This window comes from Rhinatrema bivittatum, chromosome 1 (assembly GCF_901001135.1).
Source record: "Rhinatrema bivittatum chromosome 1, aRhiBiv1.1, whole genome shotgun sequence".
Taxonomy (NCBI): Eukaryota; Metazoa; Chordata; class Amphibia; order Gymnophiona; family Rhinatrematidae; genus Rhinatrema; species Rhinatrema bivittatum.
This window is the reverse complement of record NC_042615.1, coordinates 55,923,961-55,947,238: the sequence shown is the minus strand read 5'-3', so window position 1 is coordinate 55,947,238 and position 23,278 is coordinate 55,923,961. Positions and strand designations below refer to the sequence as shown.

Below are 23,278 nucleotides of genomic sequence, written 5' to 3'. Positions count from 1 at the left end.
GACTTAATGCCTGCTCCAGGGCAGGCAATAAGTTTTGAGAGTAAAAATGTGCATGTTGGGCGCACATTTATTTTTTACATAAGTAGGTGATAGCCAGTAGCCTCATCAACATTAATTTACATGTGATGAGCGCTATTAGCTGCGAGCAGGTTTGAACGTGTGTTTTGGACATGCTAATCCCCTTATTGCATAAGGGTTTATGGATGCGCATCAACTTGTGCACAATATTGCACCAGCCCGATTGGGTCCTTGTCATAAGTAAGTGTCAAAGTTTTGCAGCAAACTTCACAACTTCTTACCTTACCTCTGCTGTCCTAACAAATACAAGAGAGCTTGAACAGCAGTGCAATTCTCACAATAAACAGTAATTATATGCCCATTCATTTTCAAACAAATTCTTAATAGCAAAAATATTTTCATGTTTGCAAACAGAATGGGGCCCAAAGATAGAAAAGCACTGGGTGGAAGTGAAAAGAGGTGTGTATTGCAAACTGGCTAAAAAACAGGAAACAGAATAAGATTAAATCAGTTTTCTCAGTGAAAAAAGTAAACAGTGGTGTGCCTCAGGGATCTCTACTTGGACCAGTACTTTTTAATATAATTATAAATGATATGGAAAGGAGTGAAATGAGTGAGGTAATCAAATTTACAGATGACAAAATTATTCAGAGTAGTTAAATCATAAGCAGATTGTGATAAATTGCAATTTAGATATCCAATTTACGAGACTGGAAGATTGGATATCTAAATGGCAGTTGAAATTTAATATGGATAAGTGCAAGATGATGCATATAGGAAAAATAATCAATGCTGTAGTTGCATGATAGGTTTCATGTTAGTTTACCACCTAGGCATCATGGTGGATAATACATTGAAATCGTCAGCTCAGTGTGCTGTGGCAGTCAAAAAAGCAAACAATGTTAGGAATTATTAGAAAGTAGAATGGTGAATAAAACAGAGAATATCATGTGTCTATATCGCTCTATGGTGAGACTGCACCATGAATGCAGAGTGCAGTTCTGATTGTTGCATCTCTAAAAAGATATAGTTGCAATGGAGAAGGGCAACTAAAATAAAGGGCATGGAATGGCTCTCCTATGAGGAAAGGATAAAGAGGTCAGAGCTGTTCAGCTTGGAGAAGACACAACATGAAAGAACTTGAACGGATAAATGACGTTAGCAAGTAGCTCAATTAAAACAGAAGAACATTTTTTCACTCAGTGCACAATTAAGCTCTGAAATTCATTACCAGAGGATGTGGTTAAGGCAGTTACCGTAGCTGGGTGTAAAAAAAAAGTTTGGAGAAATTCCTGGAGAAATCCACAAACTGCTATTAGTTGACTTAAGGACTAGCCACTGCTTATGACCAGCTTTAGTAGCATGGGATCTATCTAATGTTTGATACTTGCCAGGTACTTGTGACTTGGATTGACCACTGTTGGAAACAGAATGCTGAGCTGGATGGACTCTTGGGTCTTACCCAGTATGAAAACTTCTTATGTTCTTATGAGGTACTATTGCTGCTGAGCATGGGTGGAAGGGAAAGAGGAAGATACTGGGCAGTTTTGATTGCCAACAGTAGAAAGAAATTCTTCAAATAGTAAACAGGTTTTAATTTCTCCTGTTGATACTTGCCCCTGGCCAGTATCTCTCGTCTCTGCCCAAACACCTCTTCCCAGCAGCAGTAGCAACCCCTTTTTCATCTCCCTTCTTCTCCCAATTTTATCATGTTCCTACCTCCAGTGGCTCCGAGGATGCTTCTGGCCATGGTAGTGAAGAGGCTCCGGGGTGTCACACAAGGATCTTGGCCACAGCAGTGAAGAGGTGAAAGGGAGTCCTGTGAGGTTCCTGGTTGCAGCAGTGAAGAGGCTCCGGAGCCTCCCATGAGGAATCCTGGCTGTTCTGCCAGCAGGGAAGAAAGTATGGCAGATGAGGATGCTGGCTGCTGCAGCAGCACCGAAAAGGCTCTGGGAAGCAGAAAGGGAGCCCATGATAAAGAGAGGGATTTGCTTAGTGTGGCTGTATTTCTCATCCTCTTCCCCATAGCCCCGCTTAATGACATCACTGGTGCACCATTCAGGGTAGGGGAGAGGAGCATATGGTAGGAGACTGGAAGCTTCCCCAGAGTATTTTTGGCAGCCTGCAAATGTTATCTATGCAGGGACTCAGTAGGCCAGAAAAATTGTTTGTGGGCTGCAGTTTGGGGACCCATGTGTGTTCAATGCATCGCTACCATGCGACTGTTCTGTTGCATTGTAAACCGGTATGATCTGTATGACATACAGGAATGTCGGGATATAAGAATTTAAAATAAATAAATAAATTTGTCTTTAAGTACTTAAAAATATCTTTCTTACGGGCCGATACAGTAAAATCGCGCACAGGCCACTCTCCTGTGCGCGCGATTCAGTAAATAGATTTATTTAAATTAGGCCTGGCGGTAAAAAGAGGCTCTAGGGACATTAGCGTGTCCTATCGCCTCTATTTGGACAGGAGCTGTGGCTGTCAGCGGGTTTGCCAGCCGACGCTCAATTTTGCCGGCGTTGGTTCTCGAACCCGCTGACGGCCACGGGTTCAGAAACCGGATGCCGGCAAAATTGAGCGTCTGGTTTTCAAGCCGCGGGCTTATTTCAAATTTCTTTTTACTTTTTTTAAACTTTCGGGACCTCCGACTTAATATCGCCATGATATTAAGTCGGAGGGTGCACAGAAAAGCAGTTTTTACCTTTGGGTAGGCGCTAATTTCTGAAAGTAAAATGTGCGGCTTGGCTGTTAGCCGGCATTTGGACGCGCACTGTACTGTATCGGCATTTGGCCGATACAGTACAGTGTACTGTATCGGCCTGTTAGTGATTGGGAAGCCTGTTAGTGATTGGGAAACCAAGGTAAATCCAGAGAATCAAGTAAGGTCTATAGTACTGCAGTAGCAAGGGAGAATGAACCTCAGTCCTTGGACCTGATTTTCAAAAGCATTTCCATACATAAAATCTGATTTTATGTATGTGACTGAGATTTTGAAAACTACCTGGGGGGGGTGTGCATGTAAAGTTGAGTGCATCTGCTTATGTGCACAAGAAAGACATGTGGGATAGAGGGGTAAGGTTGGAGTTGGAGAATGGAAAATCATTTACATTCATACTTTTGATTTTAAAAAAAAGTGCTCAAATGTATTTACATCTGCTTGGGGGAGGTATACATGTGTGTGCATAAGTATGCAGGGTTTCTAAGCATAGTCCTGATTTTCAAAATGCACATCTAAGTCCAAGTCTGCTTTGAGAATTTGGGCTAAAGTCTGTGGTTGCTTTCTACTTGCAGACTTCAGCTCTGCAGTTGCTGTTATAAAATTGGGCTCATTATCTGTTATGTTTGTTTCTATGTCTAGAGTAGGTGACTGCGGCATGATAAGCCAAAGGCTTACAGCAGTGGTACTAGACTTTTTCCTGGGACCTTTGTGAGCAATAAGTTTCAAAGAATCATATTTGGGTGTAATTTGTAATCTTCAGAATTTAAAGATTGGTTCTGTCTGTGCTGCTTTATAAATTCTCTGGAGTTAAAGTGTAAAATGAGACACTGGAAAGCCCCAAGTTTGATTATTGCTGGTATATAGCAATGTTCTGAGAGAGACACTTATTCAATATGGAGGTCTGGCAAAAATTGAGTTACATGACTTGGTAACTGGGTGGCTTCAGGCACCCAATGAATAGCAGAGCTCATGGCAAAATATTGTGTGGAGTAGCCACTGCTGTTATGAAATGCATGTTTGAAACAGTTATGAAAAAGCCATAGGGCAAAAAGTGTTCTTCCTTCTCAAGTTTAATAGTTTAAAATGTTTACATTTTGTATGAAAACAGTATTGGAAAAAACTTGGAACTCTAACAGGACCAATTGTTTTCTGTAGCTTTTTGAAGCATTATAACTTTGAACATTGCTCATTTTTAATTACAGGATGACAATTTGATGGATGTCCTGCAATTGCTTGTAGCTCTGATGTCCGAGCATCCAAGTTCCATGATCCCTGCTTTTGATCAGAGGAATGGACTGCGGTAAGAATCAGCGGAGTTGTGAAGCTAGATATTTTTTCAGAAATTGAATTTGTTGTGCAGGCAGGGGGAAAGCAATGGTAGTAAGAACTACAGAAGAAAATTAGGAGAATGGTGTGTCATAGAAGCACAAAAGCAAGCTACATGATAGGGAAGCTGCTGCAGCAGGGATAACATGCAGGGTGGAATGTACCTGCGGCAGTGCTGCGGGTGGTAAGAAGTTGAGATGCAGAGATGCTTTTCTGATCTGGTCCCAGTGCCCTTGCTTCTCCTGCATGTGTGTGAGACACTAGCTCCGTGTTATTTTAGAAGCCATCTTTTTTTTCAGTGTACTTATTTGTAGAGAAAGCAGTCTATGGAAAGAATAGGTAATCCTGTGCACTACTCTCTTGTGACATGGAAGAAGCAGGGGAATGAGCAACCTAGGCACTGGCAGTTTTTCTTCATACAGAGAGGGAGCTGTAAGCACTGGTGGTCAATCAGACTCTTTGCTGATCCTGGGCATCTGCAGCAGTGCTAAATCCAGTCATCAGGGGTAAAGTGATAGCGGAAATGGAAGAGCAATAGAGATAAAGAACTGAGCAGTATCAGGATGATGATTTATGCTAGTGCTGATTCTCCCAGTTCAAGCAGGATGGTAGTCCTCACATGTGGGTGACGTCACTAGACTGAGCCCTATCACGGGAAAACTTTTCTGTCAAAGTTTCTAGAACTTTTGACTGGCACACTGAGCATTCCCAGCATGCCATAATCCCTGTAGCCACAAGGGTCTCCCTTCGGTCTTTTTTTCTGCTCTGCAGTTTGCCTCGCAGTTAGGAGCTCTGTGAGAACTTTCACAAAAATTGTCCTCACGGGAAAATCTTGAAGATTATTTCTTTAAAAAAGTTCCCTCATAGGGGTCTCCCATCGCGATATTGTTTTCATCGCTCGGTGAGTAAAGAATCACCATCTCTGGTTGGTTCCTGCCCACCTTTTTTCTGTCTTCACAGGCCATCGATCGTTTTTGGGCCTCAACTTCTGCCATCATGGCAACAGGTTTCAGAAAATGCCCGGAATACTCCCGTACCACGTTGATTACTGACCCACATATGATGTCTGTGTGCTGTGCCTCGGCTCATCACACGTTTCTCACTGCCCAAGTTGTGCCCAGATGACTCCAAAGGGTAGGTGGGCTCGTCTCGACAAGATGGAGACCCTGTTTAAAATCAAGCTGACTCTATTGACATCAACCCAATCTTCACCAGCAGGAGCATCGAAGAAACTGGTCATCAAACCTCGCTTGGGAGCACCAGGGCAGTGGTGACCGCCCATCACAGACTCCATCTAGGGCATCCGTATATCTTCCTCTGTGCCGGAGAAAGATTGGACCGAGCACCGAGGGAAGCACTGACACCGGCACAGACGCGAGTCTACTCCCGGTGCTGGCACCGACACCGCATCGGCCTCAATGGTTATCGAGCCGATTGTGAAGAGGACACGGGTAGAGGAGCCTTTAACCCCCTCTCCACCCGAAAAACCAAGGCGATACACACCAATATCAGTGCCGGGTACTGAGCCCCTCCACAAGTTCCTATGGAGGTGCCAGTAGCGCCTAGCCTGCCTCTCCCTGTAGCTGCAATATCTATACCAGCTTTCAGGGAGGAACTGGACGGTTTCATCCTCCAGGCAGTGCTCGATGCTGTCCGAGACTTACAGCCATTGATGCCGGCTCCCATACCGACACAGACGCCATCGATATTTACACCATTGCTAACACGATTGGATACGCTCATCGGTGCCCTTCCGACACAATCCGGGCCACCGATGCCAAAGCAACCCGCAAAGTCTCTGGAAGCCCCGATTCCCATTACGGGGTCCTCAGAAGACGAAGGCACGGACTCCAGTCCCCTTTCAACACCAACTCCACCGATGCCGGAACCGATGCCTGGTCCATCAGGGCTCTCTGGACTGAGAGGCCCACGTTTCCCTTTGATGCCTTCGGTGCCACTGAAATCCAAGTTGGTGCTACCGCATCTTCCATCGAGGCCATCGAAGCATCCATCGGTGCCAACATGTCCTACAGTACCAACCTTCTTCCCTACCTCAGGATCTCGACTAGAGACACTTTGACACATGGGAAGATGTTGACACTGACACATCCATGGAGGGGACATCTTATCAGAAACATCTCCTCCGGAAGAAAGGAGACAATCTCCCCCAGAAGACCTCTCCTTTGCTAATTTTGTAAGGAGATGTCAGAGGCAATCCCCTTTGACCTGATTACAGAGGAGGACACATGCCATAAAACATTGGAAGTTCTCCAATTTGTTGATTCTCCGAAAGAAGTAATGGCTATCCCTGTCCTTGAAGTGCTAGTGGATCTTCAGCACAGTCTCTGGGAGCATCCTTGTACTGTCAGGCCAGTGAATAAGAGGACAGATGCAACTTATCTGGACCAACATATTCCTGGATTCCAAAAGCCACAACTCCCCCATCAGTCCCTGGTAGTTGAGTCTGCACAGAAGAAGGCCAGAAGACTGTGCCCTCACTCTTCAACACCTCCTGGCAAAGACCAAAAATTCCTTGATATTTTGGGTTGCAAGATGTTTCAGGGCTCTATGCTAGTGTCATGCATAGCTGCATACCAACTTTACATGACACAGTATCAAAGGAATCTCTGGAAGCAGGTTCAGGGAATAGTCGACTCTCTTCCCCAACAACAGCAAGATAGTCTCAATGCCATACTAAAGGCCTTGAGGCTGGGAAACATGAGGTTCGTGCTGCTTTCAACTCCTTTGAAACAGCTTCTAGCTTGTCGGCGACGGACATCAGCGCCAGGAGGTGGGCCTGGCTGAAAGCATCTGACTTGAGACCTGAAGTCCAAGACAAACTTGCTGATTTGCCATGTACCAGTGAAAACCTATTCGGAGACAAGATACAAGACGCAGTGGCTCAACTAAGAGACCATAATGAGACCCTGTGTTAATTATCCACAGTTACTACCGAGGCCCCTTCCTCTGTGAGAAGATCCACGAGAAGGGATCCTAGAAAACCATTTTATCGCCCATGCAGATACTACCCACCTACATCTTGCGTGAGGCCAACTAGGCTGTCTCAGAGCACATTCTCAACAGCCCAAGACATCCAGGCCTCAGCCACCACCTCAAACAGGCCAAGCCTCTGGATTTTGAAACCTATCCAGAGAACAGCCAATTTTTTTTTTTAAAGATTACAGAGCCAGATGAGTGGGATGTGCACACAAAATATGAAAGTTTCCAAGCAACCAGTGTTCTCTTGTGGTTAGAAGAGGAGGAAGATTCCACAGGGATTCCTTCAGATCTTCCAGATTTCCTCAGCATACATCACCTCTGGATGATCTCTGCTACTCTAAGGTTTTGGATATGGATCAGCTGTCAAAGATACTGACCATCAGTGTCAGGAAGGAAAAGAACTCCAGAAAGATGTCTTTGGGCTTCAATTCCTTCATTCTCCTGCAGACTTAGCAGCTCTTGGTTCATAAACTCTTCAAGATGCCAACATTGTGTCTTCCTATGGCTCATAAACTGGATCTAAAATACAGAGTTCAGGTTTCCCAAGGTTTGGGGGTGATCCAATTACCACACCAGACGTGCAGGGTGCTGACCCTGCCACCCTCTTCCCTTTGGCTTGTGCAGTGTGCTAACAAAGTTTCTTCCTCCTTCCCTTCAGCCTGTGTGTGATTCAGATGCCACCTCCTCTTGCCTTGGTTGTACTTCCTGATCCTTTTGGCACACTGAGGCCACTTTTTTTAGCTTGTGTGGCTGCAAAAAGATTCCAGGTCATTGACCTAATTTGACTTGGCTCATAATCACCACTACACTTGAGATTCTATCTTGAATAGTGTGCTCAGCTCTGCAGGCTGAATATTGAGAGTTTGGAAGCAGTTCAAAAAAGGGCTACTAAAATGATAGGCCGACAAAGAAAAGCTTAACACACTGAAAATGTATTCACGGAGGAGAAAAGGGACAGGGGATTAGGAAAAACAGATTAAAACTTATTGCAAAAAATGAAATACTATTGTGCCTATGGAATTATATTGTATTAACAATTGTTTTATTTGAATGTTTTTTAACTATCTCTTGTTTTTGATATTTTATCTTGCATTTTTAGCTTGAAAACCACTGTGATTGTAAACTAGAACGACTGTCTATAAATGAAATAAATTATCCATTATTAAATGTCCATCTACGATCCCTGCTTTGCTTGATTTCCAAGGTCACTATATCCAGAGTGTCTGCAAAGCAAAGAGCTTTGGAGTATTCCTTGACTATGATCTCTCAGTGCAAACCCATATTTTCTTCATAGTTAAATATGCCTTCTATAAACTGCATTTCCGGAAATGCCTAAAATCTCTGCTTGAACCCCAAGACATCCTTGATTCTAAACAATATAGATTATTGTAACTCATTTCTTGCATTTCCTCAAATCATCACTCACCCTCTGCAAATAATTCAAAACTCTGCAGCACGAATGCTCACAGGCACTAGACAAAGATCATATCTGATACTATACTCACTACATTGGCTTCCAGTTTACTGTATACAATATAAAATCATAATGCTCATATTTAGACTACTTCATAATGAAGATTTGATTTGGCTAAGCACTACACTGTGTCTCTACAAACCCTCAAGACAACTTTGGTCAGCTAACAAAAACTTGTTAGATATTACCTCTCCCAGGCTAGCCAGACTCAATATTATAAGAAATCCTGCCTTTTCTGTAGCTGGACCCAAACTCTGGAATTATATTCCAGATCCTTTATGGGAGATCTCTGATGTAAAAAACTTTAAAAAAGCTTTAAAGACCTTCCTCTTTTTTTTTTAAAATTTTTATTTGAGTTTTGCATTGTATAACAAGGTAAACAATAATGACCATTTTACACTGTGACATTACAGTAAGATTACAAACCAACATATGTATGGGGACATACATGTGATCCATTGAAGAGCATGGAATCTTGTAATATAGTGTTCTAAAATACTATCTAGATCACTAAAGGAAAACTACCATGCCGTCTACTTATCAGCAAACATTCACATATAGGTAGTTAAAAATCTGCCCCGTATGAATGGCAGAGAGCAGAAAACATCATAATGCCCGGTATAATGAATACAGTGTTGTCACAAAAAAAACATAAATGTAAAACAACCACCTCCCGCCAATACTCCAAAACTCCCCCCCCTCCCGTGGCTGAGGAAAATTAGTGGTGACTCAGAGATGGGAGATGAAGCTGAGGTGACTTGAGCGGATTAATAATAATAAAAAAAAAGACATAGTACCAATAAGTACCCATCAGACATCAGCAACAAGCTAGTGGAGATAGATGATTGTGCTCTGATATACAGTAAGAATCCCAAAGGCCAATCCGGTGCGGTGCGGATTGTTATGCACAAAGGTGAACATATCCACCGGTATCTAATACGCTGGGTTCAATTGCAGTTCCCTCATGGCTCCTCTCTAAGGACCAAAGGACTGGGTCGGAGATATTGTAAAAAGGGGGCCGAAAACTTTGCATCGTCTGCTGTTTTGGAAGGTTGTTGATGGTGCAAGATATAAATCTCATGCGTGCAAAGTTGCAACATCTGTTTAAACCAAAGGTCTTTCGTCTGGGCGCGGTCTGCTAGCCAGTGAGTTAATATTGCCTTTTTTGCCCCCGCCTTAGCTAAATATAAGGACATGGGAGTTGTTTTAATGGCACGTGAAGAGGTCTGGGTACCAAACAGCCACATATTGGGGTCCAGAGTGAAATTACATTTCCAGAGAGATATGCAAAACTCTTGGATATCTTGCCAGAATTGTTGTATGCATTTGCATTCCCAAAAGACATGTTAATATGAACCCGGGGCTTCTCCACATTTTTTACAGGTAGGCAAGTCACAGATCTGAAGCTTGTAAGCAAGCTCTGGGGAGATAAACCCTTGCCATAAAAATTTGTACTGAGTTTTCCTGAAATCTTCGTTAGTTGTAATAGATTGGACCGAAGAGAGAGTCCTTAAGAGAGCCTCATAAGTCAAAGTAAACACAGACCACCGAGTCCATTTAGTGAAAAGCACCTTCAGAGGTTGTTGCTCTGCACAGCAAGCCTCCAACTCCTTGTAAAATAGGGATATCTTTGGTCCTTTCGGAGAGGTGCAAGAGACCAGTGTCCGTAAAGCAGTAGTACTATTAAACATCCGCCAGGTATCGGAATGGAACTGCATAAAATTTCTAATTTGCAGGAAGGCATAGAAATCTTCCCGGGGTATCTAAAATTGAAGTTGCAAATCGGCAAAACTATATAATTCCCCTGTTTGAGGGTGGAGCAGTTGGTATAAATACTGAAGGCCCTTGTCCCTCCACCTCAAAAAAGGGGATGTCCCCATCCCTGGTGAAAACAAAGGGATATCAACCATGGTCAGCATCGGTGTCACACCCAATGGTTGTTTAAGTGTTTTGCATATCTGGGCCCACGTTTTCCTACAAGTCATTACTAGAATGTGATCTTTTAAGGATAGAAGGAGTTTCCGCGTATCCATATGCAAGAGGAAATTTAAAGAGGGTACCCTATACCACGTAGTAAGGAGGCGGTTAGGTACATAATGGGAAGTGTCAAAAAGCCAGTCACTAATAAAGCGAAGGTTACAGGCTAAGTTATATTGGACTAAGTTGGGGCAACCCAAACCGCCTGCCCTAATAGTGGTTTGCAATATACAGAGAGGAATGCGAGCCTTCTTACCCCCCCCATAAAAACTGTCTAAGGGTTTTATCAATACATTGACTATCGCTTGGAGAGAGACGGATGGGCAGCATCTGTAAAATACAGAGCCATTTAAGCAGTATGATCATTTGATATAAGTGTTAGCGGCTCTTCAGGGAAAGCGGTAAGGTTTGCCATTGTTTCAAAACCTCCCGGGTATATTTGACTTTCGGTGCAATATTTATGTGGTATAGCGTGTCAAGGGAAATTGGAATTCTAACCCCCAAGTATTTAATATCGTTAATAGCCCATCGAAGCGGGAACTCGCCACTCCAGGTAGATTGGACATTATTCGTAACGTCCATGGCCTCAGATTTTTCCCTGTTAATTTTTAGCCCAGCAAAAGAGCCAAACTGCTCCTGAATAAACAGTAAGGGCGCTAGTGATGTAGCGGGATTCGTCAAGAACACAAGAACATCATCCGCAAATGCTGCCACTTTAAACTGATGTTGTGCCCTCGCGAACCCTTGCACCTCCCCAGCTGCCATAATCTTACGTAATAATGGGTCTATCGTAAGGATATACGGAAGTGGAGACAGCGGGCATCCTTGACGGACTCCTCGTTGGATGGAAACCACATCCGAACATACATTTGCTATTATACTAGACTTAGGTAGGACATATAGGAAGTACTATAATGTTTAGGAAGTACTATAATGTGAGCGCTATTGAATGTCTTCGGGAAGACATCCCTAGCCAGACTATCAATATAAAACTCTGTTAACGGGGCTACTACATGTACTCGAAGCATCTTGTAAAAATCATAGGAGAACCCATCAGGGCTAGGGGATTTCCCAAATGGCATTTTAGTGATGGTTTGGACCACCTCATAGGATTGTATAGGGCGATTTAAAAATCCTCTCTGAGAGGTGGTAATTTGTGGTAATGAAAGGTCCCCAAAAAATTCCTGCTCATTGCTGGGGGGCAGGTCAGAGTCTGCTTTGTACAGGGTACCATAAAAGGTGCGAAACACCTCACATATATCGGTAGTTTTTGACACAAGTTGCCCCTGTTGGGTGCGCATATGATGGATCAGGGACCGGGGTCTAGCGGCTCGAACCAGATTGTCTGCTAGCGACTTCTTTAGGCTCTTTGCTCACCGGAGCGCAGGAACACAGCAAGCAACTGATGCAGCAGTCATGCTGCTGACTTTGATCATGTGACCAATGTGACTGGTCCACTGGGGAATGCCTGAAGCCCCATTAGGCCATCCGCCCCTGGATCTGGATGTTTTATGAGAATCAAAAAGAAAGGTGACTAAAATTGTGGTGGCAAGTGCAGTGGCAAGGTTTGGACCTGTTTTGGATGGGTACTGATTTAGAGATATGGGGGAGTTGGTGTTAGTTTGAATATGGGAATTCATGTGCTTGTTTACCCAGTTTAGTAGATGGCTAGAGAGTGAATCTCATTTGGGCAGACTGGATAGGTCAATTAGTTTGTCTATGCTATGAGTATTTTAAGAGAGAGATCGGTTACAACAGCACTGAACAAGAAGGCATGAGTTTTCTGTTCCAGGAGGACATCAGAAAGCAGCAGATGCCTTCTCCATTCATTGGGGAATAGGTGGTTTGTACATGCATCCTCCTATTCCTTTAGTGGCTAAAACCTCACAGCCTTGATGTTGAAGGAGATGTAATAAGATCCTGTAAAATGCTGCTTGGCTTCAGGGTGAGCATTCTGAACCTCAAGGTTCTGAGTCCTGTATGGTTCCTGTCATTATGATCATCTGATACATCCTGCAGCTCTGTCTAAGGGACCTCACCAGCCCAGCACACAGGATTTCACTGCTTTCCTATAAAAGAAGCTCAGTCCTCTGAGCAGATGCCTGAGCAACAGGTTTTGATTCCATGTGCATTGCTGTTCTTGTTGCTGCTTTCACCTGTGGCCCTTGACTCTGGCTTGTCTGCAGCCTGTCCTGACTTCTTGCTTGCCTCTTGACTATGATTGAACTCTGCCTGCCCTGACCTTGGCCTGCCCCCTGACATTGCTTGAACTCTGCCTACCTGACTATGCCTCTGCCTCCTGTTTCTGTTATGGTGCCTTGGTGCCGACTGTCAGCTGCTGTTAGTACGTGAAAGATCCCTTGATCTGTCTGAAAAAGTGCTTGAAGCTATTTTAACTTCTAAGAAGAAATACACCAGAAGGTTTTACAGTTTTAAATGGAAAATGTTTGTTGTCTGGTATAAGGGCAAGGCCCTAGATCCCTCCTCTTGTCCCACACAAAACTTGCTTGAATACCTTCTACATCTTTGTCTGGCCTAAATATCAGCTCTGTTGGAGTTCATCCAGTACAATTGGTAGTTATTACTGGCATGCAAAAAGAACCCCATTTCTGTACAGCCTGTAGCTGTCAGATTTATATGGGGCTTGCTTCAATCGAAGGTTTCCATCAAGCCTCCTGCGGCATCTTAGGACATTAAAGTGCTTCTTACCCAGTTGACAAAAGTGACCTTTTAGCCTCTGATCTCATGTGGGTTTATGTACCTGATCTGGAAGGTTGCAGTTTTAGTGGTGGTCACTTCAGCCTACAGTGTCAGTATTTTACCTTGTGGGAGACTGGGTTGGGTAATCATTAGGCCAGACATTTCCAGATGGGATCAGTAGGGTTTATTTTCAAAGCAGAGTAACATCAAATAAGACTGTAGGTACATAGCCCTACTTTCAGGTCATTAACAGATATGACCTTCAGATCCACAGGGGAAACATCATATATCAGCTTTTTTTCCAGCATTTATCACTTTTGTAGTCCTTTACCTACTTCTTGTATCAAGGGCTGTGTTTTCAGGAACATATAAGCTTTTCCTCAACATTTGTATCAACTTGGCATTAATCATTATATTACCACAAGGGATCAGGTATCGGCCTTTCCCAAGAGACCAGTGTTCTCTAACTCACTTCTGTGGGAACATCTGAGTCACACTTTACCCTGTTTATGGTGAGTACAACTCCATTTGGAGACAGATTGCAACTTACTTGCTGGATACAGCAATATGAGTTCATTTCTGGGCATGGAGTAGTAGGCTCCTCTTTGGTAACATGTTTCTAGAATTTCCTACTTCTAGGCACTCTGGCAGAGGTCTGAGCCTGTCGCTCTGTGCCTCTCAAATACTAGTGTAGGGCTCTTTCTCACAGGACAAGCAGGATGGTAGTCCTCACATATGGGTGACGACATAGGATGGAGCCCAATCACGGAACACTTTTGTCAAAGTTTCTAGAACTTTGACTGGCACCTACTGGGCATGCCCAGCATGGCACTAAACCTGCAGCCAGCAGGGGTCCCTCTTCAGTTTTCTTTTTTCTGCACAGCAATAGCCACACAGTTTAAGGAGCTCCACAGAAATTCCTGACAGGAATTTTCCTTATAGAATTACTAAAAACTTTCATACCCCACAGGGGTCCCTCCTTCAAATTTTTGACTCCGCAGTATTCCGGTAAGTTTTTACCCATTTTCGGTCTATTCCCGTCGAGTTTGGCTTTGCTTTCTCTGAAGATAGGCAGGCTCACTGAGTCACACCAGTAGAATTCCCTAGCTAAGGGTTGCGTTCAAAAAAGAAAAACAAGACCGCCAACTGATGGGAACATTTGTTTGGCAGAGGGGATGACCCTTTGTTTTGACTTTTTATTTTACCCACCAGTTTCTCCTGTTTTTGTGAATTTTTTTTTTAGCGCATTGAGGATCCAGTGCCATGAGTCTTCATTCACAATAATGTGGGGATTTTCTTTTTCCAGCTTCCTCCCTAATTGGCTTAGCCCAGTCATTGTACTATCAGTTCTTGGCTGGGGATCATGCACCAGAAAATTGCAGTCATGGGCCATATGTCTAGCCACTAAGTTTTGTCATGCAGTGATGAACTCTCTCCTCCTGAAGACTGTAAGCAGCTGGGGAGCAAAAGACCTGACTTGGGAATCAAATCCAGGTCTCTCTATCAAGCCGATTCAGTAAACTGCGCGGGAGAGCCAGCGCTCAGAGGAGAGTGCCCGCTCTCCCAATGTGCGCCCAGGCTACTCTCCTGGGCGCGCGATTCAGTATTCAAATGAGGGCCCGCCTTATTGGCAGAAGCGGTGGCTGTCAGTGGGTTTGACAGCCGATGCTTAATTTTACTGCTGTCGGTTGTCAAACCCGCTGACTGCCATGGGTTCGGAAAACGGACGCTGACAAAATTGAGCGTCCGTTTTCCAACCCACGGGCAGATTTTTTATTTTTTTTTATTTTTGGAGCCTACGACTTAATATCGCTATGATATTAAGTCGGAGGGTGTACAGAAAAGCAGTTTTTTCTGCTTTTCTGTACACTTTCCCAGTGCTGGCTGAAATTAACTCCTGCCTTTGAGAGTAAAATGTGCGGCTTGGCTGCACATTTTACTTTCTGTATCAAGCATGATTAACTAATAGGCTCATCAATATGCATTTGCATGTTGAGCACGCTATTAGTTTTGGGGGGGTTGGCAGCACGTTTTCTACGCGCTATTACCCCTTACTGTATAAGGGGTAATAATAGCATGTCGAAAACGCATGTCTAAACAGGAGCTAACGGTGTGTTTAACCTGCGCGCACCGTACTGAATCAGCCTGTATGTGGCAAGGTACAGCGTTACCATTGAGCTATTTAGCTGGCTTCATACAACAGTCTTAAGCCAGGATGAACTGAGACCAATTACAGTATCTCAAATTTACTGCTAGTGCTTTTAATACTCTGATTGTGCTGAAGAGAATTTCATTCTGGAGTTCATAAGGTGTAGTATATACAGGGAAAATATTGAAGGGTGATAGAAAATTTTTTTTAATCAAGCCTGTGGTGCTTCAACAATTGTGACTGTATTTTTCTTCCATGTTTTCCTGATCTTTGATTGCATCTCTTGGTGCTCAGGGATGTGCATTCAGTCAGTTTATTTTCGGAGGCTTGTATGCATACAATTTTTTAATCACATAAAGTGCAAGTACAGTTTAAGTGCATATAAATGTAAACCAGCATTTATGTGCATAACTTCTAAAAATGATTGGGACTTTTGAAATGAAGTACCAAAAGGTTACAAACTGAACCAAAATTATTTTTGGTGGCACACTCCTAGTACTTGTTGATCTTCTCTTTCTCCATATGTAATAGATGATAAATGCTTGATACTGATACCACTTTTAACAATGTTGGGTTTTCTATTATTGAGTGTTTTATTGATTGGAATGGGATTATGTGATTACAACTTCATTCTCATTAATTCTGTCAGCGTTGATACCAGTGTTCAGTGTTATAGAGTTTATAGTGTTACTTTATTGTGCTTTTCTAAGTATAAAGCTTCTGACATCAGCTGAGAGTGGGGTTGTGCTAGTCATGTATCAGACAGATTGGAAACCAACAAATGCGTTGTATCAGGATTTGCCATAACAAAAAATATACACGCATTAATTTTGGGACACAGCTTCTATTACTTCCAAGTTTTGTTATAAAAACATTTGGGTTGAAGAGCTTGACATGTCCACACTTATTAATAGATATTTCACTTCCGAAAGTATTCAGCATTGTCTGTTCCAAACCTGTTCATGTACTTCAGCCTTTACTCCTCATGTTACCGGACATGATTCTCTTATTTATGTTGTACTCCAAATTGGTTTAATTTGAGCCTCACTAGTTTCTTGTGTCTCAAATTGTTTCATCCTTTTTAGGGTAGTCTACAAACTTCTGGCATCCAAAAGTGAAGGAATACGTGTGCAAGGTCTGAAAGTATTAGGTTACTTCGTGAAACATCTGGCATCCAAGTAAATATTTTAAATCTGAATAGAATTTTAAAAAAAATTGTGAAAATTATGCACACTGCTTTATTGAAGCTCCTAAATAAGTGCTTTTCCAGTATTCTGTGTTAGTTACCTTACTCTTTTTTATGTTTTATAAAATTAATCAATTGTGGAAAAAAACGTTAATGGGGAAAAAGCACAGTTAAACATTAAGCGTGTTGCTGTGATTAGAGGCTCTTTGTTGGGCAGCTAAAGCTATCAGACTAAAAACATATACTGTTTAGAGGGGAAAACAAAATTTGTAAAATTTCCATTGAAACTGACCTGGCAAGCGCTACTATCTAATGTACTCATTATAGCGCTGTCTGTACATACATACATAATATATATGGTGAGCTAGGATGACTCCTGATTAATTATAGAATTGGCACCCTTGTAGATTTTCTGACCTATGGGGGGAGTGAGTGTATAGTTGCATTTATTGAAGTTTGGAAAGTGTGTCTTTGTCTTAAACTTTGTAACGTATTAAATTTCCACTGTCAGTTTTGACCTAGTACATGTTTGGACAGTTGCAGTAAGCTGTGAAGCACTGATTTGTCTACTCATTGCTGTGGGGTTCAGCACTTCCACCAACCCCATGCTTTTTCTGCTAAAATGGAAAAGAACATGTCTTTGTTCTCCTTAAGCTACCAACAAGGGGCAGTGCTCATTCTGTGTGGGCACTGTATGTGGCTGATGTATCGTATTCAGGCATCAGGAGTAGGGTGGTGGCTATGCCATGAACATGCATTGCTGAGGGGTATCGTTCATCACGTACAGTGTTATGTCCAACAATATAGTTTCTTATTGCTTTTGTGAAATGGTATTCCTACTATCAATTTTATTTGCTATCAAGTTGAAATAGTCAAAGGTAGAATTTCCAGTGTCATTGATAGTGAGCGTTCACTTTACTTTTGTCGGGAATTCCAGGAGAAAAACTGAGATCATGCTGGGACATGGATTGTTTTCCCTACTTGTGGAAAGGCTGATGCTTCACACAAACTCGTTCACCATGACCACGTACAACGTCCTATTTGAGGTAAAAAAAAAAAAGAAATGTTCAGAGTCCAGTATCCCTAATTGCCTGAGAGACATTGTTAGGAAATTGTGTGTATGCTTATTTCTGATAGGTTCCAGATGACAGTGGAAATTTGGCCAGATCTGCAATTAAGTTGTTGTAAGCTAACTGCTTGTCAGGGAGGCTGCCAGCTTGGTCAAAGTGGTCATAGGAAATTATGTAAATCATTTTTAATCATAGCAGAAGCTTTCATGCTCTTATAGTTTTATTAAAAATTGTTATCAGTAACTTTAAATACATTGCTTTGGTACAAAAATGTATTCTATATATAGTAAGTTCTGTATGATGTACTTTGCATGATTTCAGAAAATGAAAGCAATATATTTTCAATACAATGACTACAGATTTCATGCATTTCATTATGAGAGTAAAATATGTGTGAATCCTTAAGGTCTTCAAAGAGTTAGAAATCTTTGCTTTGTTTTCCCTGGTATTTCCTTAGATTTGGACTTCATATCACTCAGTACTGGGGCTACGGCACAGTGGGCCTTCATTCTCAGTTAACCTGGGGTTTTGCCCCATTTTTAACCTGTCCTCTCTTGCTTTCCATCTATGACAGTCTTTGGCCAGAAGCAGAATGCAGCTTCTTTTTGAACCCAGTATATGTGCACCCTGAGTCTGGCCACTAGGTGTCACCATCATGAGACTCATTTCTCCATCCCCAGGGCTGTGAATGCTGTCTCTGCAGCATTTTCAACTCTGGTAGTACTGAGGGCCAGGGGTCAGGATCTGCAATCAAAAACAGCACTGCCACTAAGCTGTCAAACTAGCCCTAGAAAAGTAACTTATATCGTGCTTTGCATTCATCTTAGAAGTAATGAAAGAAAATTGTGTGCTAATATATTTTAATGTTAATTATCTACGAAAACCTCTTTTGATGGTATATTTTCTTCTTTTTTTAGATCTTAATCGAACAGATTTGCACACAGGTAGTGCATAAGCAGCACCCTGATCCAGACTCCTCTGTGAAAATTCAAAATCCTCGTAAGCATTATTAAAAGCTAATTTCATAAAACATGCATATTTATTTATTTATTTATTTATTTATTTTTATATACCGATGTTCCTGTATAATATACATATCACACCGGTTTATAAGGAACTAAAACTGTCGCCTCGGGGGCGGAATACATTGAAACATAATAACAATAAATAACTTAAAGATACATAAAAGGCGTAATATAACTGAGATATAGTACTACCCTGAACATATGTACAGGGGAGATAGTTCAATGAACATAGACATATGTTCAATAAAGCAAAATGTAGTCTTATGAGAGGGCATCTTTCACGATAACAGGACTCATATTTTGGTGGATTCTAATTACAAGTATTTATAAACCTTTCCCAACAAAAATTGCACCATGGAAGTATACAATAATAAAACATCAAACAAAATGACATAAAATTACAAAACATACACAATCAGTATAGAACACATAGCTTTACATGTACAAGAAATATAACAATATACCAGTAAATACACAAATAACTTAAAAGTTAATCAGCTGTAAAAATACTGAACCAAAAATAAAATGTAGACTGCAAAAGATTATCTGGTTGCAGCATCAATCCCCTTTTCCTAGCTGCTGCAGCAGCAGGTGGTCAGAATTGCCAGTAGCTCAAAGCCCTTTTGGACACTGGCAGACAGTTAAAATCCCCATTAAACACTGGCTGTAGTTTTCAGCCTTCCTAATTAATTTCCTTTGTACCAAATAAGATCCTTAGTTTAGACTTAGCGGAATACAACCTCTGTCTGCTTCGGGAAGTTTCCTTTGCTGTCAGAATTATATGCAATTTATGATGTCAAAATTAAATGTAATTTAGCTTGGATGTTTTTGTTGTCTGGATAATTAAAAAAAATTTTTTTTAAACTTTTATATGAAGATTTGCATTCATGCCAGGGCATTTTGATTTGATGTCTGCTCAGGTTCCAGCAGAGTTTTGATTGTATTACTTAGTGATGTCAGACTAAATTACTTGAAATATAGAAATAACATTCACCTTAAATTAAGATCTGTGTAAGAGAACCAAATAAGCCATGGGGAAAAAAGGTATTTCTCCACTATTATGTTTAAAGTAACTTTCTTTGTGTAGTGGTTCTCTGATTTAATATGTAGATTTCATTTAAACTTGAGAGATGTGCAGAATTGTCTTGCTCTTTCTCTGTCCATGACTTTTTATTTTTTTCCCCTCTTTTTTTATTTTCTGTTCTTTGTGCTCATTCTCAGGATTTTTTGCCACTGTTTTGTTACCTATTCCATGAGGAAAGTAGGTGCACACATTTCTGAATAAGGATAATAAATATTTCTGTCTGGGACATATCACATGACTTGGTGGTGGACTGAACCCCCTAACTACAAGAGAGAATTTAAGGACTGAAGTAACAAGGGGGAGAGGAAGGGTGTAGAAGTCAGGATCTCTCTCTGAAATTTAAAATCTTAATTTAGTTAAAGCTAGCAAATTCACTTTTATGATTAATCCAGAGTTCCTTGTGCTATTATTAAGACTCCATAGCTACTGAGACATGCAAATGAATGGTAGTAATTTTGATCTGTTTTCTCATTATACTGACAAATCTCATATATTAAACATGGGTAGCTCTCAGGTTTTCAAAACAAAAGGTTCTGTGCCATATTTCAAAAGTGCACATAGTAGTACAGTGGACCCTTGACTTACGAACTCAATTGGTTCCAGAGGGCTGGTTGTAACTCAAGTTGGTTGTAAGTCAAGAATATTTTTTCCATAGGAAATAATGGAAATATCCATAATGCGTTCCAAACCTTCCAAAAGCACTCCTTACCTAACCATTTCTATAATAAAAAATGGTTGTATGTCTGTAATTACTAGAAACACCAATAATTTCCTAGTGTACTCACCAAAAAGTTATAAAATGTGCCTAACCTACCAGAAACAACAATTTCACCTCCTCCACCAGTTCCTTTACGATATCTGCATATGGACTCTCTACCTGGGTAACATCAAGCTAGGTTGAGAGAACATTGCACAAATCTCATCTTTGGGTGAATTTTCTCACTCTGAAGATCATCAAATCTTCACAAGAGTGCACTGTTCTGTTCGTACGACACACTGTGCATGTCACAGTGGCCCCTAACCCCTACACTAATACCTACACCTCACCTCGAGTAAGTAGGTGGGCCTCATATAGGGATACAAATACCTACGTAGTATGAGGGCATTATAGCTAGTGTCTCTCTCTCTCTCTCTCTCTCTCTCTCTCTCTCTCTCTCCTCTCCCCCCCCCCCAATGTCGTAAGTCAAGCCGGTCGTAACTCAAGGGTCCACTGTACTTTGTAGTTCTTATTGAATTTCTTTATGCAGATAAATTGCAATTTCTTTTACTGTTGGAAGTAGCCATGTTTCAAATAGTGCCACAAATCAGTTTGTCGTTACTGTATCAGGCTTGCTCATATTGTCTGATATTACAGGTGACAACATATATACACAATTTCTGAACCAATTGGATTCACAGTGTGTGAAGTAATTTCTCTAATAAGCCTGAATGGATTCAGATAAGATACATGACTGTTACCTGAAAGCAATCTCCCAACCTAACAGGTTTAAGACTTTGATAACTTTTGAATCAATTGTCAAGCAATCAGGCAAATATATTGCCAACTATTTATTTGCCCATTTTGTATACAGTCATTCCAAATGAAGATCACAACGGTTTACATCATGACATAAATATTATAGATAGCCAATTACATTCACTTGATGTGATCATATGTCATACATTTTAGCGAGAAACACATACATTAAGGTGGTCGGGGGAGGGGAGATGTGCAGGGACGAGGTAGCAATTTTTAGCAAAAGGTGCAGAGGGGATATAAAGAAGGGGTTGAGAGAAGTTTCAGATAAATTTATTTGTGCTGGGTTGTAAAGAAAGTGGTAAAGAGATCTATAGGTAGGTTCATTATGAGACTGTCAGTGTAGGAGCAAATGATGATTTCAGAGAGGTTAAGTAAGATTGTAGGCATTTTGAAATAACCACGTTTTGAGGTCATGTCTGAGTTTTTGTTTCAGTGATCAGGCGTAGAGTCTCAGAGTTACAAAATGTAGGGCCTGCAATGAAGAACATATGGTCTCTTATTTTTGTTAGATGTGTATTCTGTAATGATGGCACAGCTAGTAATCCTTTATTATGAGATCTTAGTGATCTCTATGGTTGTAGCGCCACCCCTACTAGGCCAGTGATGTCAGAATGGAGGGAGGAAATCATTAATGTTAAGACTTTGTATTGGATTCAGGATTATATCTGTAGCCAGTACAGAGCTAGCAGTGATTGGAGTCTTGCTGCAGCATTTTGTAGTAGTTGTAGTTTTTTGGGGGTTGGTTTTTTTTTTATAAGACTTAGCAGCTGTAAGCTCAAGTTTTGTTTCTCATCAAATCGCTGAAAGGAGCTTCCCTTCTTTGCTCTGTAAGATCATTTGGTGTAACATTTTCTAACACTTTCTGTTTTCTATCAGGTTTCTTGGAATGCAGCTGTTGAGAATGACATTCCAATACCAAGAATGTTCACTTCCTTGGACTTGCTCAGTGAACTGTAGTTTGTTCCACAGATTAGACTGGTCGCACAGGTGAAACTCAATTCTGCATTGGAAATGACTCTCCTCTGGGGGTGCTTTCCTTTTCCCTGGACTTGATCAGCAAACTGTGAATGGCTCACCTTTCTGGCTACCTTCTCTGTGGAGCAGACTATTCACAGCAGGAGGGTATTTCCCTGATGATGGGAAATATGTCACTCAAGGGACATGTCAGCCTAGTGATTATGAACCCCTTAGGAAAACGTTAAAATCTTCTCATGCACAATGCAAATAGTATGTATCCCTTACCAGGCTAGCTGACAAGAAGCTAAGGACTCCAGAATTAGTGGTACTACAGAGATGTTATCTAAAGCTCCTCAAAAGGTTACTAGTCCATTCTGTCACTGGAATGGTGAGATCTTATGCTGTTTTTTCACCAAGGCTAATAGTCTTGCTCCCATGCCCTCCCCCTTGAGGCCAGTACTCTTGCCCACCAAGTTTCCTTCTCCCTCTGGGGCCTGTGCTTAAGGTCAGTATTCTTGTCCCTTCTACCCCCAAAGCCATTGCTGAAAAGTCTTTCCACTTATCCTTTGAATCATGTGTGCTAGCTGCTCTAGGCCAGCACTCTAGGCCCCATGCTCTAGGCAAGTGCTCAGTGCCCACAGTTGTGGGCTACCAAAATAATACCAGCAGCTTAAAGAAAGATCTTTATTTAGATAAATGTATGAAATATTCCAGGAGAGTGCAAGATTAGCAGAAGCAGTTTGAGAGCATTTCTGATACAAATTAGATTACCACTTCCAATTTACACACCAGTTTGTTTGCATAACATTTTCCTATTTGGTTTGCAGTATAATGTTATATCATATATTACTAGGGCAGGGATTCTTGTAAGTCATGTGATTTCATTAAATTGAGCCCAGAAGGCAAGAATGAAACGTAGACTGAACTTTGACACGGTTTTTGACTCTTAGCGTACATTCTAGCATTTCAGCATATTCTGGTATAGCGGCAACCTTGAATAGTTTTACAAATCTGATCAGTCCAATTTCACAATGCAGTAATGATACAGTGCTTTGAAAACTTTTTCCT

The 23,278-nt window shown here is 41.5% G+C and overlaps 1 protein-coding gene across 1 annotated transcript in view; it reads left to right on the top strand.

Annotated features, from left to right (window-relative positions):
- LRBA (LPS responsive beige-like anchor protein) overlaps positions 1 to 23,278 on the top strand; it is a 1,658,631-nt gene that overhangs the window by 321,406 nt on the left and 1,313,947 nt on the right. The window contains 4 exon segments of the mRNA XM_029605291.1: positions 3,946 to 4,043; positions 16,455 to 16,547; positions 17,493 to 17,601; positions 18,543 to 18,624. Of these exon segments, the coding sequence (XP_029461151.1) occupies positions 3,946 to 4,043; positions 16,455 to 16,547; positions 17,493 to 17,601; positions 18,543 to 18,624 (382 nt within the window).